Genomic DNA, 18,938 nt, shown 5'->3' on the forward strand with positions numbered 1-18,938 from the left:
GACTTAACAAAGACGCAATATGGTTTGTCTGTGTGCGCGCGCGTCCGCCTGTGTGCGAGGGTATAACAGTATGTTTGTCAAAGACCTACTGTTTTCATTTCGCTTCTTCTCTAGGGCTTCCCTCTCAATAATCCAGCAAACTTTCCCAAACGCGAGACATTTTAAATCACTGTTTTGGTTTTGATCTCAGAAATGCGGGGTTGCAAATTATAAAGTGAGCGCTATTGGCGAAGAAGCATGTTCGCCGCTGCCTGCTTTCAAGCCAATCCTCCCCACGTAGGAGTCCAAAGTCTTTTGTTTCGGTTTGTTTTAACTTGAATTGATCTCAAGAGATCGACATTTTATACGGAAAGTGTTCGAAAATATTGGTTTCCTGAAAACAATAATTCTTTTTTTTCCCCCTCCCTCTTTTGGTAAATTTAGTATTTTTATCATCCAGAATGTTTCCACTTTTGAAAAGTTGGCCTTTTTTTCCCTGTAAGCCTGGAGAATTCAAAAGTCTGGATACCATTCTCTTACTAGTACTGTATTTCCATTCTTCTTTCCGTTTTCATGTCCTGCCTTTTTTAGTGAATAGAAAATCCATAGGTACAAAGCAAAGTTAGCAAAAATAAAATGTAAAGATTCCAAAAAACCTGGTGAAATTGCTGATGATAGTGGTGATGACAATACATGTTCATTTTAAGAACATTTTTATAAATATTGCCTTTTTTCATTACACCCTTCCTGTCTGATTTATGCTAGATATACTAGGCATATTACAGAGACACCAAATAGGTCTGGCTCCAGGTATTTAAATTCTTTCCAAATCTAATGTGTATATATATTCTGTGTGCGACTGTATGTGTGATCTATTCGATCTCCTTTTCAAAAATACTTCCTTTCAACTTTTACAAATATTACAAAATATCTCTGTTGTATTGTAAACTTACAAAATTAACTGATAAAAATACAGTATCTCTTTATTTAAAAAAAAATATCGTAAAATAAAATTAATTTATACTGCACTATAATTCTTAAAACGCTGCTAAGAATAAAATCTCAGTGAACTGACAGGATAAAAAAAACTAAACTAGATTCTTTCTTTCAATGCCTATAAAACAAGAATGCGGCATTTTAGAGACTATAAAGCCTTTTATTTAGTCTATGAAAATAATGTACAATAAATAATTTGCATTTTATTATTAAAACACTTAAATAAATAATCTACTTCTAAAAGGTAAGGGTAATTCTTTATGTCTGTCTGTCTGTCTATATGTCTCTTTCTTTCTTTCTTTCTTTGTTTTTCTTTCTTTCTTTTAAATAAAGACATCTAAATGTCTTATTTTGGTTCCTGAGAATTTCATTAGGACATTTTTTTTTCTTCATCTGCATTTGTTAATATCTACTCTATCAAAATGGGATGGGGGGGTTGATATATGGGTATGGGCGAAGAAAGCTTGATGTTTGAAATATTTCAAACTCTAAGGGGCATAATTTCTTGAGCTGAAAAACAAAACCTCCTTATACAATTATGTTGTATTTTAAAAACCTAGGGCACCTGCTTGACCTCAAATGCTCCATTATGCATTTGCAAAAAGGTGCCGAATAAAGGGAAATCCTAATGTTATTTAAATATAAATTCCCTTTGTAAAAAAAAATGATCGAAATAATTTAATGTGACCATTTCACTAAAGAGATACACCTTTCTCTCCAAGGAAACATTCTTCCCCAAGGAGTAACTGGGGAGGAAATAGGAGTTTCTTGGTTAAAAGGTTTGGAATGACTGCACTTAGCTGGGCATAACTGGTGTGTGCATACACTTTGTATTATTTATAGGGGTATGTTACCTAAGGCAAATAATAAATTGGAGGTTCGAGAGATTACTGAAAATTGAAATGGGGCAAATCCAATGCACACAGCGTGCTGGTAAAAAAGTCTAGGTCTTCTAGGGAGAAACTTATAGGGCTTTCTGCGCAGCCCTGGAGGCTGGGGGAAAGCTCTCCTGAGGCCTGTGGGCAGAAATTCGCTGAGAAGCCGCTCGGGTCCAGCGGCAACAAAGGGGACCTCTGACTTTCCAGGAACCCGTCGCTCGGCGAGGAGCCGGAGCAGGAGGACGAGCAAGAGGAGATCGTGCGAGCGCCGGCGGTTCCGCCGAGCTCTGCGGCCGGAGCTCTGCCCTGGCTGAGCATCGGGTAAGGCGCTGCCGCACTCCGACTCTCTCTGCTGGGGCTGCCGGCTGGGTAGGAGCCAGGCACCTTCTGCGCTTCTCCGCAGGAAGAGCTGCTGCCGTTCTCGGCTCCCGCTCTTTCCTGGCTGCCGCCTTGGCGGTCCTCTTCGGCCGGGTCCGCGCTGTGCTGCGTTTGCCTTTTGTGCTTCATGCGTCGGTTCTGGAACCAGACCTTGACTTGCCTTTCCGTCAAGTCCAGCAAAGCCGCGATCTCCACCCGGCGGGGTCTGCAGAGGTATTTGTTAAAGTGGAACTCCTTCTCCAATTCCAAGAGCTGCGTGTTGGTGTAAGCCGTCCTCAGCCGTCGGGAAGCCTTTTCGTTGTGGTCTAAACACGTGTCTGGAGAAGGAAAACAGCAAAATTACACAAAGTAATACAACCGGCTAACCCTCTCTGTGGTGTTGTTGTTGTTTTCTTAGAAGGGATGGACGTAAGGCTGCGGGAAAGAGGGGGGGGGAGCCATTTTAAATGGTTTAGGCATATTGCTAAGTTTTGTTGAGCAAAATCCTCCTCGACCTCCAGTGCTTGTATACCTAGGGACACACACAAGGCAAAATGGTTTGGTCTTAATGCCAAACGCATTTACCGGTTTGGGGGGGGGGGGGAGAGACGCATTCTGGAAAAGCTCTATAGAGGAATCCACATTCAAGAATTGATGCTTCGTCCCCTATGCCTTATCCTTTCCTTTGTACTTTGCCTTTCTGTGTGTGTGTGTGTAAAAGGGGGATATTCATAACTAAGTGGCCAAAGACGAACTCTTAAGTAAGCAAATAACACAAACTATGAATAAGAAAAACAGGAAGCAGAGAGGAAAAGGAAGCATTGCCTTGGATGATTTATTTTCCTATTACCAACCTAAAAAAATGAAAAACCCCAAAACCTGGCCTCTCCTGTCCACTAGCCAACGGGGGGGGGGGGGGGGGTGTTTGTTCCGACCAAGTCCTTACTTTCATATCTCCTGCAAAACCCTGCCTTCCTCAAGGCACCATGATAGAGATGGGTTGATTAGGTTGATTAGTAGATGAGGGACATTAGATTGAACCTTGGAGCATTGGGCTGGTTGCCTAAAGAAAGGTTCCTTCGGTGAACTGTAGAGGGGAAAGGGGGGGAGAGACTTTGGGTTTTCCCTTCTGCCTTCTTTCTGTTCCTGGTTCCGCTACACTGGAAATAGAAGCAGAGCAGTTTATAGCCATTGCCATTCCCCATGCCTCCCAAAACACAGCAGCCAAATTGCCTTCCCTTCTTATCCCTGAAAACCAACATTCTAAACAGAGGAAGATGCCATGCAAGAGAGATTTTTTTTAAATATGTGAAATAAGGGAAATTGCAGTGGAATTACTGAAGACTGGGTGGGTAGAGGGGAAAGAGAGGAAGGAAGGAAGGAAGGAAGGAAGGAAGGAAGGAAGGAAGGAAGGAAGGAAGGAAGGAAGGGTTCACCCTAATCTTTCAGTAACTAAGAATTGAAATGGAAGACGGCTATTCCTTTGACCCCTTTTCCAAGTGATTCTTAAATAGAAGATTTTTTTTTTTTGGTCTCTTCCCTCCATCCTGCCAGCCACCCAAATATTCCCCCTCCCCCAACCCAGCCCCCACCCTTTTACAGACCTGCTGGAGAAGCCGGGACAAATCCAGGCACAGAAGAGGAGGGAGACAAAGAGGCAGGGATCTGGTTAGCCTTCTTAAAAGATTTCTTCTCCTTCATCCAGGGGAATTCTCCACCCAGAGCAGAAGACTGGAGCGTTGCTTTCTGGGCCTGCCCATGCTTTGCTTTCTTTTGGCTTCTCAGTGCAGGCTGGCTGCTGGAACAAGGATCCAAGCCGAGGAGGGTTTGTTCCAAAGGAGGAGGAATTAACGTCGGTGGTTCCTTGATTGATGAAGTTTGAAATGTCTCCAGGACAGCGGGAAGGGACGTCAGACACTCCGCTAGCGATGGCTGGCTGTTTATGAAGCCTATCTCCCTCTCAAATTCAAAATTCATGGCTTTTTCCAGAGGCCCAGTGCAAAAGGAGGGGGCGGGGGGATGCGGGTGGGTGGGTGGGGAAGGAACGCTGGATCTTTCAGGCCCTTCCAATATTTTATATCCTTTTTAGTGTAAGTATTATTTGCAGTCTCCTCCCCCTTTTCTACCCACCTTTTTTATTTTTATTTTTTAATATCTTATATTGCTGATAAAACAGGCGTATGGGGACCTTGCTCTATTAAACTGACGAGCAGGGATAAATTGCAGCCAATTCTTCCTCACGTGACCTGGCTAGCCCAATAGCAGGGGCATCCTGGTTGAAAACAGAGGGTTGGGGTCCCCCCCCCCCCACCATAGCTAATAATAATTGCAACCGTGACAATAATAACAGCAATAATACTCCTACTTGTCATGCTTGAAGATTTCTTGCCCTCATTATAAAAGCTAAATCTAAAGGAAGATGCTCCTTAAGGTTTGACTAAGGAGACGATAGTGGACAAGAAGGTGATGAGCAGGCAGTGAAGGTTACAGTTTGTCTTTTAAGTTTATCTGGCAAATGGCCCCGGTGATAGGTCTAGTGCAGAAGAAAGAATGGAGATGGAGGAAACAGTTTTGTAAAAGAAGAAAGGTGGCACACGGAAGAAATATCCCACTGTTCTAAAGACCCTTCTCGTTTAACAACCAGCCCTACTGAAACAGTGAGAAATAAACTGATGTGAAACAGCTTATTTGAATCAAAAGCATTCCAAACTGCACAATTCAAATCTGTACGGATAAACTTTGGAAAGTGTTTCTGACAATACATTCTAGATCAGACCTTGGAATGTTTGAGATGATGCTGAAAGATGTGAGTTAGTAACCCAGGACCTATTTTTAAAAACCTCTTTGGGAAACAGGAGAGAAAACCTCTCCCCTCTTCCCACAGTTTATCACTTTTCTCAAGTGAATATTTTCTGAGATCATCGACTTAGTTTTAAAAGCTTTTCTTCAAATATCAAAACTGGTTCTTAAGGATGTATCTAAGAAGGTTTGTAGGCCTCCACCCCCATCCTGTTTTTAAAAGTTGCCCACAAACTGAGCAAGTGAAGAGCAGGGGTTGAGGGGGAGAGGAAAGTGATCAATCTTTTCTCACCAAAGACTTCTGACAGGCAGTGGAGGCTTTGCTTACTTCTTAAAGAATGTGGATGTTTATCAGAATTTCTGAAAGAAGATTTTCCCCCACACAAATTTGGACTTGATTGGTAAAGGTACTAAATAAAATAGTTTGAAGATTCATGGATGGGAAATTAAGATGTGGTTAAGAAAGATAAATACCAAAGAGTATCTTAGAACCTAAAATGTTGTTTACCATTTGTTTATTCAAGCTGCATTTCTCTAGCCTCAGAAATAGTAAAAAAAAAAAATGGGAAACTTCAGTAGAGGGAAGAGGCAAAAATTTGAATGTTTGTCAATTCAAACATCCATTTAAGAAAATCTTAAATCTCAGAGAAATAATTAAGTGAGGAAATAATTATTTCCAGAAGCCTATGTGGGAAGACTTCAGATGAGTTTTGAAAACTGCAGTACTGTAAATAATTAACATTATTGGCAAAAACAAAAATAATCCAATATTTTGAAATATGTTTGCACTGCTGTGGCTTGTAGAATTGTTAAATTTTAAGTATTTCAAATCTGTAATGAAAATGTTACTTGGAAGCAGTAAAGTTGCTACTTCTTGCCCCAAATTATGGTAGGTATTTTATTTTGTGAAACATTGCTCATGATTCAATCCTGATTTTTTAAAAAACCATCATATTTGAGAGTAAACATTCCATTTGAATGGCTGCCATTTCAACAGAGCAATGGATCTGAGTAGCAATGTTATTGTCTATTCACTACATTTCACAAAGTGACAGTCACCTTTGTAAAATCACTTTATTTTGGATTCTTATTTAATTGAAGAACCTCTAACTTTGATTCTGTTACAACCTCCAAATCTGAAAGGGATACGATGTTAAAGAAAAGCAATGAAAGAAAATGTGTGTTTCTATTTATATTAGATTGCTAAAGCATTAAGGGGGCGGGGTAAATAAAAATAAACGAATCAGTGTATGTTTAAGTTTCCTTTCAGTGCTTGAGTTTAGTCTGCAGAGAAGTTGCAAACAGAATTTAATCTTCCAATTCCCTTTCATGATATGAATGAACACCTCCTTTCCATCTAAAGTCCATTTAGCTGATCATATTTGATATAGCTGCAGCTGCACTGTCGATATTACTGCCATTCATTGCTTTCAACTAAAACCACTGACTTTGTTGGTCTGTAACTTTCCATAAATTTTGCCCCAATCCTGAGATTACCATGAGAGGTCCTGCTCCAGGTATCCTCACAGGCTGAAGCCTTAATAGAAGTCCTTTCCAGCTTTGGCATATTCTCCCCATTAAAATCCATCTGATTCTACTCTGGTATTTTTCATGGCTTTTTAATTTCTGTTTTGTTGTTTTCAATAGTTGTATCCTGGTTATTTTAAATCTTTGCTCCTTTTATAAACTATTCTAGTGGATTGGTATTATCTACTGTATGTGTATGACATAGAGTCTTCTTTAAACTGTAGGTTGGCCTTATAGCTATAACTTTAGTATGGCTAGAACATTTTAGAAATAAATATCTAAATAAATATTTCACTCTGGGAAAAGTTAGTTTTATGAATGAAACTAAAGTTTATTTGTAAATCAGTGCATGTTTTTAATATAAATATTAAAATAGAATTAATGAAAGTCAAGGGATTAGGGGTATAAAATTACTGAATGCTAGGAAGAAAAGTAAATTTCTAAAAGCATTTTTGTTTTTACATTTGCCATTGTTTTTAATATAGAAAAAAGATCTTAGAAATTCTAGCTCTTGGTATCTGTTTACATGGGATTCTAATGTTAGCTTATCAAGTAAATATGGAAAAAAATAATAGTGCATTGGAAAAAATGTACCAAGAATGCAGGAGAGGGTTTTTTTAAACTGGTGAAAGTATGACTAAAAGATGAGTTTTCTTGGACATTGTCAAAACTTTGAATTTTCTGGCCAATTAACCTTCATTTGACCTGAATATTTGAATCAGGCTGCAATAACAGCCTTTTAACTAGATAGAAATTAGTTCTGAATATAGGATTATAAATTAGCAATATGCAGATATTAAAAATAGTAAAGTGTTTTCCCTTTTTGACAGATTTAGTTCAATGTGTCTGAGAACAGGAGGCACTCCCACATAATACTGACTTTAAATTTATAATCTGATACTGAATTCTTGATTTTGAAAGCCAGGTTTTTGAGCAGAATGGAACTTTCTTTATTTTTTATATAATAGTGGAAGTACTAATATAAGATAAAGAATGCACTGTTACTGCCTAAGATTTATTTCTTGTAGTAGCTTGCCAGGAGGTAGGTCTTTTTGCTAGAATAATTTATTTGAGGAAACCCTTTCACAAAGGTCTGAATAACACACGGGCCAATATTTTAGTTCTGTTAAATCATCCATAAAATCACAGACAGGGAAATGATAGTGGGGGAGGGGAAAATACTGCATTCTTGACTATTGTTGCTTGATCAGATCCCAATCAAACTTTCCACGCTCTTATGCTTTTAAATTACAGCACCACAGAATATTAAATTACTTCTTGGATGGATGAGCATAACCCAGCTACAACCATGAATGCAAGAAAGGGTGCTTCGGGTGCTTTAAAAAAATGTTATTTATGATTCCATGAAAGCTTTAATTATCAGTGGAACTTTATATACTAACAAAACAAAATCAAATATTTTTTTAAAGTCCCTCTGGCTTGGAATTCATGCCTATTTGTAGAAGCAATCTATTTTTCCCCCTTCCTTACATTCATTAAAGATAGAGCCACAGACTAACAATAGATGCAAAGATATGTTCTTTAAAGCAGTGAGAATAGTGTTGCCATCTAGAATGTTTCTAGTCATCCTGCTGAAGACAATGAAACTGCTTTGGAATTCAGTTGAAAGCAAATTGAAATCACATTTATACTATACTACAATAAACAATCTACTGTAATATAAAGCAAAATGCAGAAGCCTTTCTAAGAAGCTATAGACTAGGGACAAATATGGTAAGCCAGTCCTGTCGACTCCAGTAAGAAGTTAGTGAAGTGCAAGAAGAAAGTTCTATGAATGTGGCCTATGGTCTCTTTGTCCTATGATATTTTACCTGAAGAGTAAGAGTTTTTCAACATATTTAGCATATGAGGTGGCTCACCTAGCATGTACATGGGAAATGTGATGAGGCCTTTTTTTAAAAAAATATGGCCAAATATTTATTTATGGCCAACACACAGTAGCAAGTGCTCTATCTTTGTATCTATGTGGCCAGTATTATTCATGTGCACTATAGGCCAACAAGTCAGGTTGGAGAATGCTGTGGCAAATAAATGCTTTGGTTCCTTCCCATAAAACTTTTAGAAGCAAGTGATGCTATTGGCAGAAAGAACTCACAACCTGAATTCAGCTAAGATGGTTCCACCCTATACACTTTATTTCTATGGCAGAGGGGAAGTACAAATAGTAGCAGTTCTATAAAACAGTAGTATTGGGCCTATATCCATGTCTTCATAAAATGAAAGAACATACAATTCATTTACAGTTCATCCCACTGAGATTGTACAGTCTCAAGTCTGAGGTTAGATAAATGCCTTTCTCTAAAACTGGTATTAATCAGCTATATTAAAGAGAGAGAAATTGATGTTGCATCTAATCAGTTCACTATCTTTTATTCTATAATGGCCAAGCAGATGCTCCCATTGCCCTCACAAGCCGGACACAAAGCCAGAAGTCTTCTACTGTTTTCCAGCACTTGATTTACAAAGATACGTTTCCTCCTGTACAGAATTATTAAGACAGTGATGGGCTTAATGGAATGGGAACAAAACAATGGCAGGTGATTGTTACAGGAAATATGTAGTACCAGCTCACTAAAACCTATACCAGGATAGCTGTCTTCAACCAACATACCCAAAGTCACTACTGAATTCATTCATTTTCTAGCTTCATGCAGGACATTGAATTTTAGACTAACCCAACAGAGTTGGTTCTCAAAACTTCTCATACATAAACATATCCTAACCCAGTGTTTTTCAACCAGTGTGCCGCAGCACACTACTGTGCCGTGAGACATGGTCAAGTGTGCCGCGAAGCTCAGAGAGAGAGAGAAAGCAAGAGAGAGAAAGAGCGAGCGAATGAGAAAGAGAACAAGAGAGCGAGAAAGAAAGAGAGAGAAAGAGAACAAGAGAAAGAAAGCGAGAGCAAGAGAGAGAGAGCAAGAGAGAGAAAGAAAGCAAGAGAGAGGGAAAGAGAACAAGAGAAAGAAAGCGAGAGCAAGAGAGAGAGAGCAAGAGAGAGAAAGAAAGCAAGAGAGAGAGAGAGGGAGGGAAGGAGAGAGAGAGAAAGACATAGATGGAGGTAGGGAGGGAGAGAGAAAGAGAGCAAAAAAGAGAGGAAGGAAGGAAGAGAAAGAAAGAGGGATGGAGAGAGAGAGAGAAAGAAAGAGGAAGGAAGGGAGAGAAGGAGAGAGAGAGAAATAGAGCGAAAGGGAGGAAGAGAGAGAGAGATGATTTTTTTGTCCAAACTTTTTTTAGCCCCCCACCCCGCCCCGCTCAATGTGCCCCAGGGTTTCGTAAATGTAAAAAATGTGCCGCAGCTCAAAAAAGGTTGAAAATCACTGTCCTAACCAATATTAGCATATTGCCATCAAGGGATGGAGTTGAATCAAGAAGTGGGTGGAGTCATATTCTCCCTGCTTCTGGCTCACTCCTTTCATATTCCTCCTTGGATAATAGGCTTGCCAAGGAAGGGACAGGTCCCTTTTGCCCAAGGTCTCTATTGCTTGCTTGGGAAAAGGGTTTTGAAATTAAACGTCAAGGTTAGAACATTCATAGAAGTACTCTGTGATGTTTTTTTATACCGTCCATAGAAAGCCCGCTTCAGTTCCCAACTGCCCTTTCTAACAGGAACATTAATTTACATTATGTTTTCACTTTAGGGAATATACTCTAAGTGCAGAGATCTATCAAGATATCACACAAATAACTCTGAACAGGGAGGGTCATAGATGTTGCACAAATGAAATCCCCACATTGACTATGCTGAATTTTTTTAAAAAAATACTTCCAGTCATAAATTCCCCAAACATAAAATTATTTCCACTTGCCAAATCCAGTAAAGAACAAGATTCAGAATGAAATGTTCCGCTTCTTCTCTTCCACAAGAGATTTCATAAGTGCAAGGGGAAAAAAACTTGACTTCGGTCACAGAGGATAATGCTTGCTATGATTTAAAAATATACTATAGAAGAACAGCAGTGATGGAAACAACCTACAACTTCCTAGTTGACTGTAGAGTTTTAGAATCTGTGGGTTTAACTGTTTTGGAGGGGATCCTGAACTCAATCCCAGTTCCCTCATTGATTTTAGCATGTGTTTGGGGATCCTCTTGCAGATCTTGCAGGTGAGGTGACCTTCTGCCCCCCAAATTCTGCCTTGAAGGCCCCATTGCCAAACCCCTTTCTAGAATGGCAGAATTTACAAAGCATTTTCATAGTAGTAGTAGTAGTAGTAATAATAATAATAATAATAATAATAATAATAATAATAATAATAGCTCTTTTCTTTAGTAATGTTTTTTCCCTATCTGAATCATTCTTCTGCCATAAAAACATAACATTCTAATTTGACAGGGCATTCACATTAGGCTCATAAGAGTTTGGTTAAGAATAAATTCTCATCTAGGTAGGGATCTTAAAAGGCAGATTAAGCCAAGCTTAATTATTATCTGTCTCTATTTTAAGCACCATCCCTCCTTCCCCCAACCCCCAATTTTCAATGCTCCAAACAGCATCTGCTTTCAACTCTTTTCTTGCTTTACTTAGTGGTTTAATTTCAGGATAGGTTCTCCCCCACTCACTCTTAATTTCAGCAGGAAAGCCGTGTGCCTTTTGTTATGATTAATCATTTCCCTTTGTTTTCATTTTAGGCCCAATGGCTGTTTAGTCTGGACATCACGTGATCACCCTTCTTTGTATGTGCCGAAGATGAAGGGTAATTTTAATTGGCGTGAGACTACTTAGAACAAGATTTTTCAAGTGGATGGAGGGAGACTGGGGTCATTGTGGTGGGAGGGGGAGGGAATCACCCCCCCCCCAACGATTAACTTTAAAAATAATTATGATCAGCTGGGAAAGATCCTCATTTTATAAGCTCTAAAATAAAGCAGTGGCTGTCATAACCAAAAGAATCAAAGAATGTGGCACAAGATAGATAAATGCCTTTCTCATTAATGGCTGAAAAATGTAGAAATCTATTTTATTTTTAATTGAACATCTCCATTCTATTTGATACCTTATTTTTCTTCCTGTTTTCAAATCTGACAAATGGGACAAGAATAAATTAAGAACAGAAAGTTTATTCAAGAATTGTTCAACAGACAACCCTTTCAGCAAAGAAATAAACTTATCTACTGTAAAGAACAAAGGAAGATGCTTCAAAAAAGAGAAGGAAGTGGTAGTGAAGAGGAGAATTAGGTGGGGTGGGGATTAGCTAGTTCTTCTAACTGAGGACTATACAATTACAGCCTGATTTCATGCCTCCAGTAGAACTAAACACATTATTTTAAGTACGAAGGTAACTACTGGCCTTTTCCCTAAATTACAATAACTAAAAAAAGAACAGAGAGAGCAGGAAGAATGGAAAATAAAATTTGGTTGTACAATGACAAAGAAAAAACACCATTGTCCTTTATAACAAGTCAATACTAAAAAAAAAAGTACATTTTCCTTATAAATACATAAATGTTGGGGATAAATAATGCAACAAAAGGAAAAAATAGTTTAAAACTGGCTATAACCAATAAATATAATATAATATAATATATATTTATATATTTATATATACGAATGTTTACTGGAACATGGCACACCTCCATTGAAAATAGTATTCCAATGTGTGTCCTTCAAATGTTGGTATATATAGCCATTAAAATGTAAACTCTAAGTGCAAGAAAGGATGTCAGGCCAAAGAAGAGGCAGGAGTAAAGGAATCCTCTCCCCAAAGGATCTTTTACTTTGCTTCCATTTGGAGGACATAACAGTTTCTGATCAAATATACCCTGTTTTCACGTTCAACAGAAGTTATGCAGACAAATGCAAAGACATATTATATATGCGAGAGAGTCCCCCAGTCCTTAACCAACCTTAGAACAAAAATCATAAAGAAGGAAAGGTAACCATCAGGAGAAGAACAAAGGGGAGGTCTCTATTTTTCTCATTCTAGATGTTAGACTTTTACTTATATAAGCAATTTCAATTTTGCAGTTAAATTTACTTGGTAAAGAAACCACTCCACTGCCCAATTCCGAAAAACAAAACTTCTGATAGAATTAAAGAAGAAGGAGAGGAATATAGCACTGAATAATAATTTGTAAGGATTGGGCTGGTGAAACTGGACAAAACACCCTTACGTGGATGGGGATACACCAAGAATGGAAAAAGACAGTTTTCCATTCAATACCTTAGAATTCTCTTTCTTCTTTGTAAAATAAACCTTTAAGAATTGTTATAGATTAGTACTTAGCTAAGGAAGAAGAGCATAGATATAAGAAATATTGAGGTGCATTTAAGATCTACACCCAGATCTTTTTGTGCATGTTGTATGAACTTTAAAAAAAAAATGTAACAGAAATTATCTATTTCAATTGATTTCAGAAAAATCAGGACATTTTCATACATTCAAAACATTTGTGTCGAAACCTCAGGACAAATACATATGGAAATACAAATCTGAAACAAATTCTTGAAAAAGAATTTTAAAATGGGATGAAATCCACTAGTAACATTTTCCTTTCCCCCTTATCAAAATGACTTTGACTGAATTCCTGTGTGTGTATATGTGTATATGTGTATGTTCCTGTATGGTTGATTGTCTCCAAACACCTATATACCCTTCTATAATTGTAAACAAAACATTTGCATACTTCTAAGAAAAGAAAATACTTGAAATGAATAGAAGTAAATTTTATAGCTAAACTACTTTCAGCAGATAATTCTGTTGCACAAACTGCATTTGGTATGTAAAGGTTTTTTGAGGGGAGGGGGAAGGATCCTGTCAATAATTTTCATGGGGCAGTCTTATACATGTTCACACTCCTTTTATCAAATTGGAGTCTTAAGGAATCTATCAATAATCAATCTATATTTAAGGAACCTATCTACTGTGTATAAATAGGCTGCTGTTTTGTGGTCTGTATAAGACATAGACACATGATTGAGAAGTTGGCTCCTACACTCATGAAGAATCCTTACTGCCTTCCTGACTGGGGATGCAAAGAATGGTGACTTCTTTTCCCATTGAAATTATTTCAATTCCAGTGTGATAGAGATTTATTTAGACGTAATTACGATTTTAGCAGTTATGAAAAGAGAGTGATAGAAGAATGGTATGCATCTGTTAGTGTCTAGATCAGTGTTTCCCAACCTTAGCAACTTGAAGATATTTGGACTTCAACTCCCAGAATTCCCCAGCCAGCGAATGCTGGGAGTTGAAGTCCAAATATCTTCAAGTTGCCAAGGTTGGGAAACACTGGTCTAGATGATCCAGACTGCACTTCCCACAACTCTTTTCTATTTATTAGCTTACTAGGGCTGATGGGAGTTTATATCCAAAAATGTAAAAGGAATGAATTTCCTATATATAGTAAACTGAGGCACTTTCATTAGATTGAAGAAATGCTCTACCCTGCCTGTGGAATGTCTGTATCTCATGAAAATGTGCTGCTCCATTCAAGATGATTTCATGACTAGTTAAAAACATGGTCCCCACGTGTGTATTCACAATGGGCCCAAGAAAGCACAAGTTTACTCTGCCCCCCCCCTGCTCCCTCTGCCTAAATTGAACTGGAACACAAAAGATAGCATGTGGTTTAAGATGCCCTTCTCAAAGTAACTTCTCACACTGAAGAAAAAGGAATAGATTCCCACAGTCTTAAAGACTTTTTTTTTCTTTCTTTTTTTGCATTTTGGGGTTGCATTAGTCTGGCCATTCCTAGCCTGGATTTTCGATAGGTCTTTTAGAGCTGAACCAGGGCTAGTCCCTAAGATGTGTTCATTTTAATCTAAGGACTGTTATCTCAAACATATGAAGGGCACTGGGCTATCTGGTGCTCTCACCTTTCTTTGAGTGGGGAATATACAGAATTACCTCTACTCCAGAGAGTATGGCTTAGCCATAAGTCTCCTAAGCTCTTTATCACCCTAGGTCAAATCTGGCAGCAATAGCAAGACCCAACATGTATAAACTGTGCCCCTGAAACAATAGGTTTGACTTCCATAAAGGGTTTCAACACAAATGTTTGTTTGTCCATTTTTTTTTTTTTTGCATAACCAGGCTGTCCCCTGACTCACCAATCCCACATCCACCTCCCTTCTCTATTAACTCCCCACCAAGTCTGCCCTGCTTGTCACATCACAGATGGGTCAGCTTGGGTGCCTCTTGGATTCTACCCTGAGTAGAAGCGTGGTGAGAAGAAAGGTCCGTATAGGTTGGGTGAGCCTCACAAGGCCCATGGTGCTGGTTGGAGGCCATCTGAGGGCCTCCATTGTATTCCATATTAGGGGGCTGGTGATGCTGAAGGGGGTTCAGCCCATAAAGCGACGAAGCAGAGTTGGGCATAGAATCCACATAATTGCCACCCACGTAGACTGGGCTGCCTTGCATGTTGGGGGGCCCGTAGCTACCACTCCCGTTACCCTGTAAGACATGAGGATCGTACTCGGGTGCTGTGTTGGCATACTTCTGTTGGCTGGGGCATCCTTTGATGGAGTTTTGGTAGGCAGTGGGCATGGCATAGGCATTCTGGTGCGGTTTGTTGAAGGAGGGCGGAGATGGAGCTTCGTAGCTTGAAGTCATGGGGTGTAGGGCGTTAAGGAAGCCTGCGGAGGACTGTAGAGCTTGGGGCGGGCTCCCTGTGGGGGAAGGCCCCCCAGAGGATGACCCAAGGCCTTTGGACTTTTGATCCTTTTTGTACTTCATCCTCCGATTCTGGAACCAGATCTTGATCTGCCGCTCGCTGAGGTTTAACAGGTTAGCCATCTCCACTCGGCGTGGTCTGCAAAGATAGCGGTTGAAGTGGAATTCCTTCTCCAGCTCGACCAGCTGGGCACTGGTGTAAGCTGTGCGGGCCCTCTTGGAAGCTGAGGAGGAGCCTGGAGGGCTTTTCTCTCCGCTGCAGCTTTCTGGAAAGAAGGTCGGGGGAAATGAAATCAAAGATAATTACTTACATGCAGAAAATTGAATGCACAGGCTTCTTAATAAATCCTCCTATGGGCGAGAAGGCTACACTCTCCCTCCCCCCCCCCAAGTCCTCACTCCATAATCATGTCATTTATTAAGAGTTCTGTTCTCCAAAGCTGCCCCCACGCTTTATGAAAATTTGATCATGTCATGCAGAAAAGAAATCCAGGGCAATTTATTTGGGAGTCGATTGTTTTGAAAGGGATCCTTTCAGAGGAAATTATGTGAGTGAGGTTAGCAAAGCAAAATGAAGCATCTAGGTAGATAGACCTGCCTTTCATGTAGTTCGCCTGGTGTGTTGCTCTGAATTAGCCCACAAAAGTGGGTGCCTGTCTGCAAGGTGTAACCCAGAAGTTTGCTTCCAGGGTACACACACACACACACACTGCACTTTTGAAAGGCACAAGCCCATTTGCAAGGTCTCACTTATTCCAAGGAAAACATATTATGGGATTGTGTGCAGAAACTTTTACAATACCAAATGCAAAAGATGTGCTTAGGAAAGAGAAGGGAGCTTCCCACACAAATCCAATTTCTGATATTTGCCTTGTGATTTAAAATAAATGGGAATTGTGTTTGTTTTTTAAGGGTCTGGGAATTGCTCCCCAACTCTCCAATCCTGACTTGCAAGAAAGATTGGTTGTGAAGCAAAAAAAAAACCGATTCAGACCCACCATGGTACACATACAAAAGAATATGTTAAGGGAGATTTAAGGCAATGCAGCTGGACTAATGATTTCAAACTGCAATTGGGGGAGCCATTAATAATAAATAGCTCTCCCCTATTGTAGAAATCCTTTTTATTCACATTACACTTGTATCACAGAAGAAGGTGTAATATGAAAAGTCTTTTTTTCCAAATGATTTCTATATAAAATCTGAAATTTTAAAAAACCCACTTTATTGCTCAAACATCCACCACCCCTATGGATACACCTATTCTCTGCCTTATTTGGGAGTATTTTGCATTGTAAGAAACTTAGTTATCATCATCATTTTAGCCATTGTCTATCCACTGCAGAAGTTAGAAACCTATACCCCAATATATATGAATATACACAGAGCTAAATGGTACCTGGGGGGGGGTCTGAAGCTATAGTTAATATCTATTGAACAAATTTGTAACACTCCCTGCACTGTTGTGATGTACGGCCATGTTCTTGCGGTGAGAAGAGATGTGAAGGAAGTGTAAGAGTTTTAAGAAAACGTTTTTATGTGGGACAAAAGCAGAATTTGATACAGATTTGGTGAATGTTGGTGAGAGTTCACATGGCCCTCAGGGCGAGTGGTTTATGAAGATGTTTATAAAGTTATCTCTTTAAAACTTACACTTTTCAGTGAAGGAGGAAAGCTCTTCCATTTAATTTTGAATTATAGGCGTGTGTGAAACTGAATCTAATTCATACTGTTGTTCTATTAAGGTATAGTTCCATCAATATTTAGTCAATGCAACGTTTGGAAATTTTTATTTAATAATTTTAAAATTATGCAAGAGGAATTATTATATGAAAAACAGAATATAATCTGTCCCAGGAGTTCCCAAACCTTTTGTTTTCCCTGGCACATTTGGAATTTTAGAATATGTTGTGGGGTGCTATCTTAGAATGACTGCTTGGGAATTTATTCTTTCCCCCAAATGATTGTCATTGGAGAAAAAAAATACAGATTTATCAGAATGTTATCTACCCCTCCATCCAGTGTGGCTGTCTCCCTGTAGGGTGCTCCCTACTTAACGTTGTTTGCTGTTGTCCTTACTCTGGGCTAGTGGACATGCATCCAGAAATAGTACTGGGCTGCAGCCACCTATCATTTTAATTTTCTTAAAAAATATATAAATCAACCTAATGGAGTCCATTGGGGCCCAAAGGCATTAGAGTTAATAAAGGTGACGCTGGAGGATGGTGCTTTGCTCATGCAGCATGCCAATTTCCAATTCATTTTTAATTGAAAGGTTTTTTAAATGTAAAAAGTCTATCAGATGTGATGTCTCCAGGCACATAGATGCCACACTGGGATTACAGCTATTGCCTTTTAGTAGGACCATATTAACATGCTCAAACATATTAATCTGGTTGCTCTCTTAATTCAAGCATGACTTAGCTCTATACCTTTTGTGCAATAACACATTCATGCAAATTATTCATCCAAATTAAACTGTGTCATAGTACACAACTTTGAATAGGGCTCCTGATTCAAAATCACTTAGTATAGCAAATTGGCTACAAGAAGTTTAATTGTCAAATAAAATTATTTATATTAGGACAGGAACGTCATTGACTTCAAAGGACTTGTACCTAAAAAAGAACTGTAACCTAAGTATATTTAGAATTGAGCTCTAATAACATTATTCTCACTTGCTTCTATTTGATTTTAGGAACTTGATACCAATGTGCTTAGCAATGACTCTGGAGCCATGACATTTGTGGCTATTATAAACTTTGTCCTCTATAAAATCTGTTATTCCTAATAATTCTATAGTTCAAATATCAAGCAAAAAAAAAATACAAACAAACCTCTTTTCCTACCAGGCAATATTTGGACTAAATGACTACATTGTACATGGACAAAATACATTTTATATGGTATTAGAAGGTGGAGACTGGGAAACAGTAGCCTTCATGCCTGCAACAAATTAGACAATCTCTGTTGGATATTAGTGAGCATCCATGCTAAACCAATGGCATATAAAATGGAGTATAACACACATCTCAGGACTTTGATGGAAATACATTTTGTCAGGTGTAAAAAACAGACATTATAACTGGAGACCATAACTCAGCTCTGCCCAGACTGTCTGGTTTGAAGAAGACATGTTCTACATCCAACAGACTGGGGAAAGAGATGAGAGGCCCTATGGTGGAAGGATGGATAGAAGCTCTTTGGAAAGTCATCAAAACCAGCAAGGCTCCCTGTCACGAGACAAAGACAACTGCAAGCTTTCGGATTCAATTGTGTTTTACCTTTAGAGAAGAGGTTTGTGTTCTTCCCTCTCTCTTTTTAATAAAGAGCATCACAGTATAGAAACCTATACTGCATCCAACAGCTGGGACTAATGGAAGTTAACTTTCGGGCCACCAAAAAGTGTTTTGAGTCTCAATTTTATTAGTGGCAGAACCGCTGCAGAAATGTGAGTCCGAGAGGCAGATCATTCAATATAGGAAGATGATACTAATCATGTGTAGTTAGTATCCAAATCCATATCCTTTAAAGCAGTGTTTCCCAACCTTGGCAACTTGAAGATATTTGGACTTCAACTCCCAGCATTCGCTGGCTGGGGAATTCTGGGAGTTGAAGTCCAAATATCTTCAAGTTGCCAAGGTTGGGAAACACTGCTTTAAAGAGATGGAGGTAGGTTGGAGGTTGGTTTGTTAATGTAGGACTGAAGTGAGGAACCTCTTGCTCCCCCACTGCCACCTTGAGCCCTTCTATCTTCCTGCACAATTC

The 18,938-nt window shown here is 39.0% G+C and overlaps 2 protein-coding genes across 5 annotated transcripts in view; both read right to left on the reverse strand.

The window, feature by feature from the left end:
• Window positions 1-1,114: 1,114 nt before the first annotated feature.
• Window positions 1,115-10,760, reverse strand: HOXB2 (homeobox B2). The gene is made up of 2 exons (XM_070767466.1): window positions 3,815-10,760; window positions 1,115-2,548 (listed from the first exon to the last, which is right to left on the reverse strand). The coding sequence occupies exons 1-2, from the start codon at window positions 4,185-4,187 to the stop codon at window positions 1,863-1,865; spliced, it is 1,059 nt and encodes a 352-aa protein (XP_070623567.1). The 5' UTR covers window positions 4,188-10,760; the 3' UTR covers window positions 1,115-1,862.
• A 14-nt stretch (window positions 10,761-10,774) lies between these two features.
• The window catches only part of HOXB3 (homeobox B3), a 64,948-nt gene continuing 56,784 nt past the window's right edge, over window positions 10,775-18,938 (reverse strand). For all 4 annotated transcript variants that reach the window (XM_070767463.1, XM_070767462.1, XM_070767464.1 and 1 more), the window contains one exon: window positions 10,775-15,436. In XM_070767463.1, the coding sequence (XP_070623564.1) occupies window positions 14,667-15,436 (770 nt within the window). In that variant the 3' untranslated portion in view covers window positions 10,775-14,666. The remainder of the gene's footprint in view (window positions 15,437-18,938) is intronic.

This window comes from Erythrolamprus reginae, chromosome Z (genome assembly GCF_031021105.1).
Source record: "Erythrolamprus reginae isolate rEryReg1 chromosome Z, rEryReg1.hap1, whole genome shotgun sequence".
Lineage (NCBI taxonomy): Eukaryota > Metazoa > Chordata > Lepidosauria > Squamata > Dipsadidae > Erythrolamprus > Erythrolamprus reginae.

What these genes read in the sequence shown, in the direction of transcription:
- HOXB2 (XM_070767466.1), bottom strand. Translation starts at nt 4,187, where the DNA reads ATGAATTTTGAATTTGAGAGGGAGATAGGCTTCATAAACAGCCAGCCA. An exon ending in TGTCCCGGCTTCTCCAGCAG is followed by an intron (nt 2,549 to 3,814) that starts GTCTGTAAAAGG and finishes TTCCTTCTCCAG; the next exon opens with ACACGTGTTTAGACCACAAC.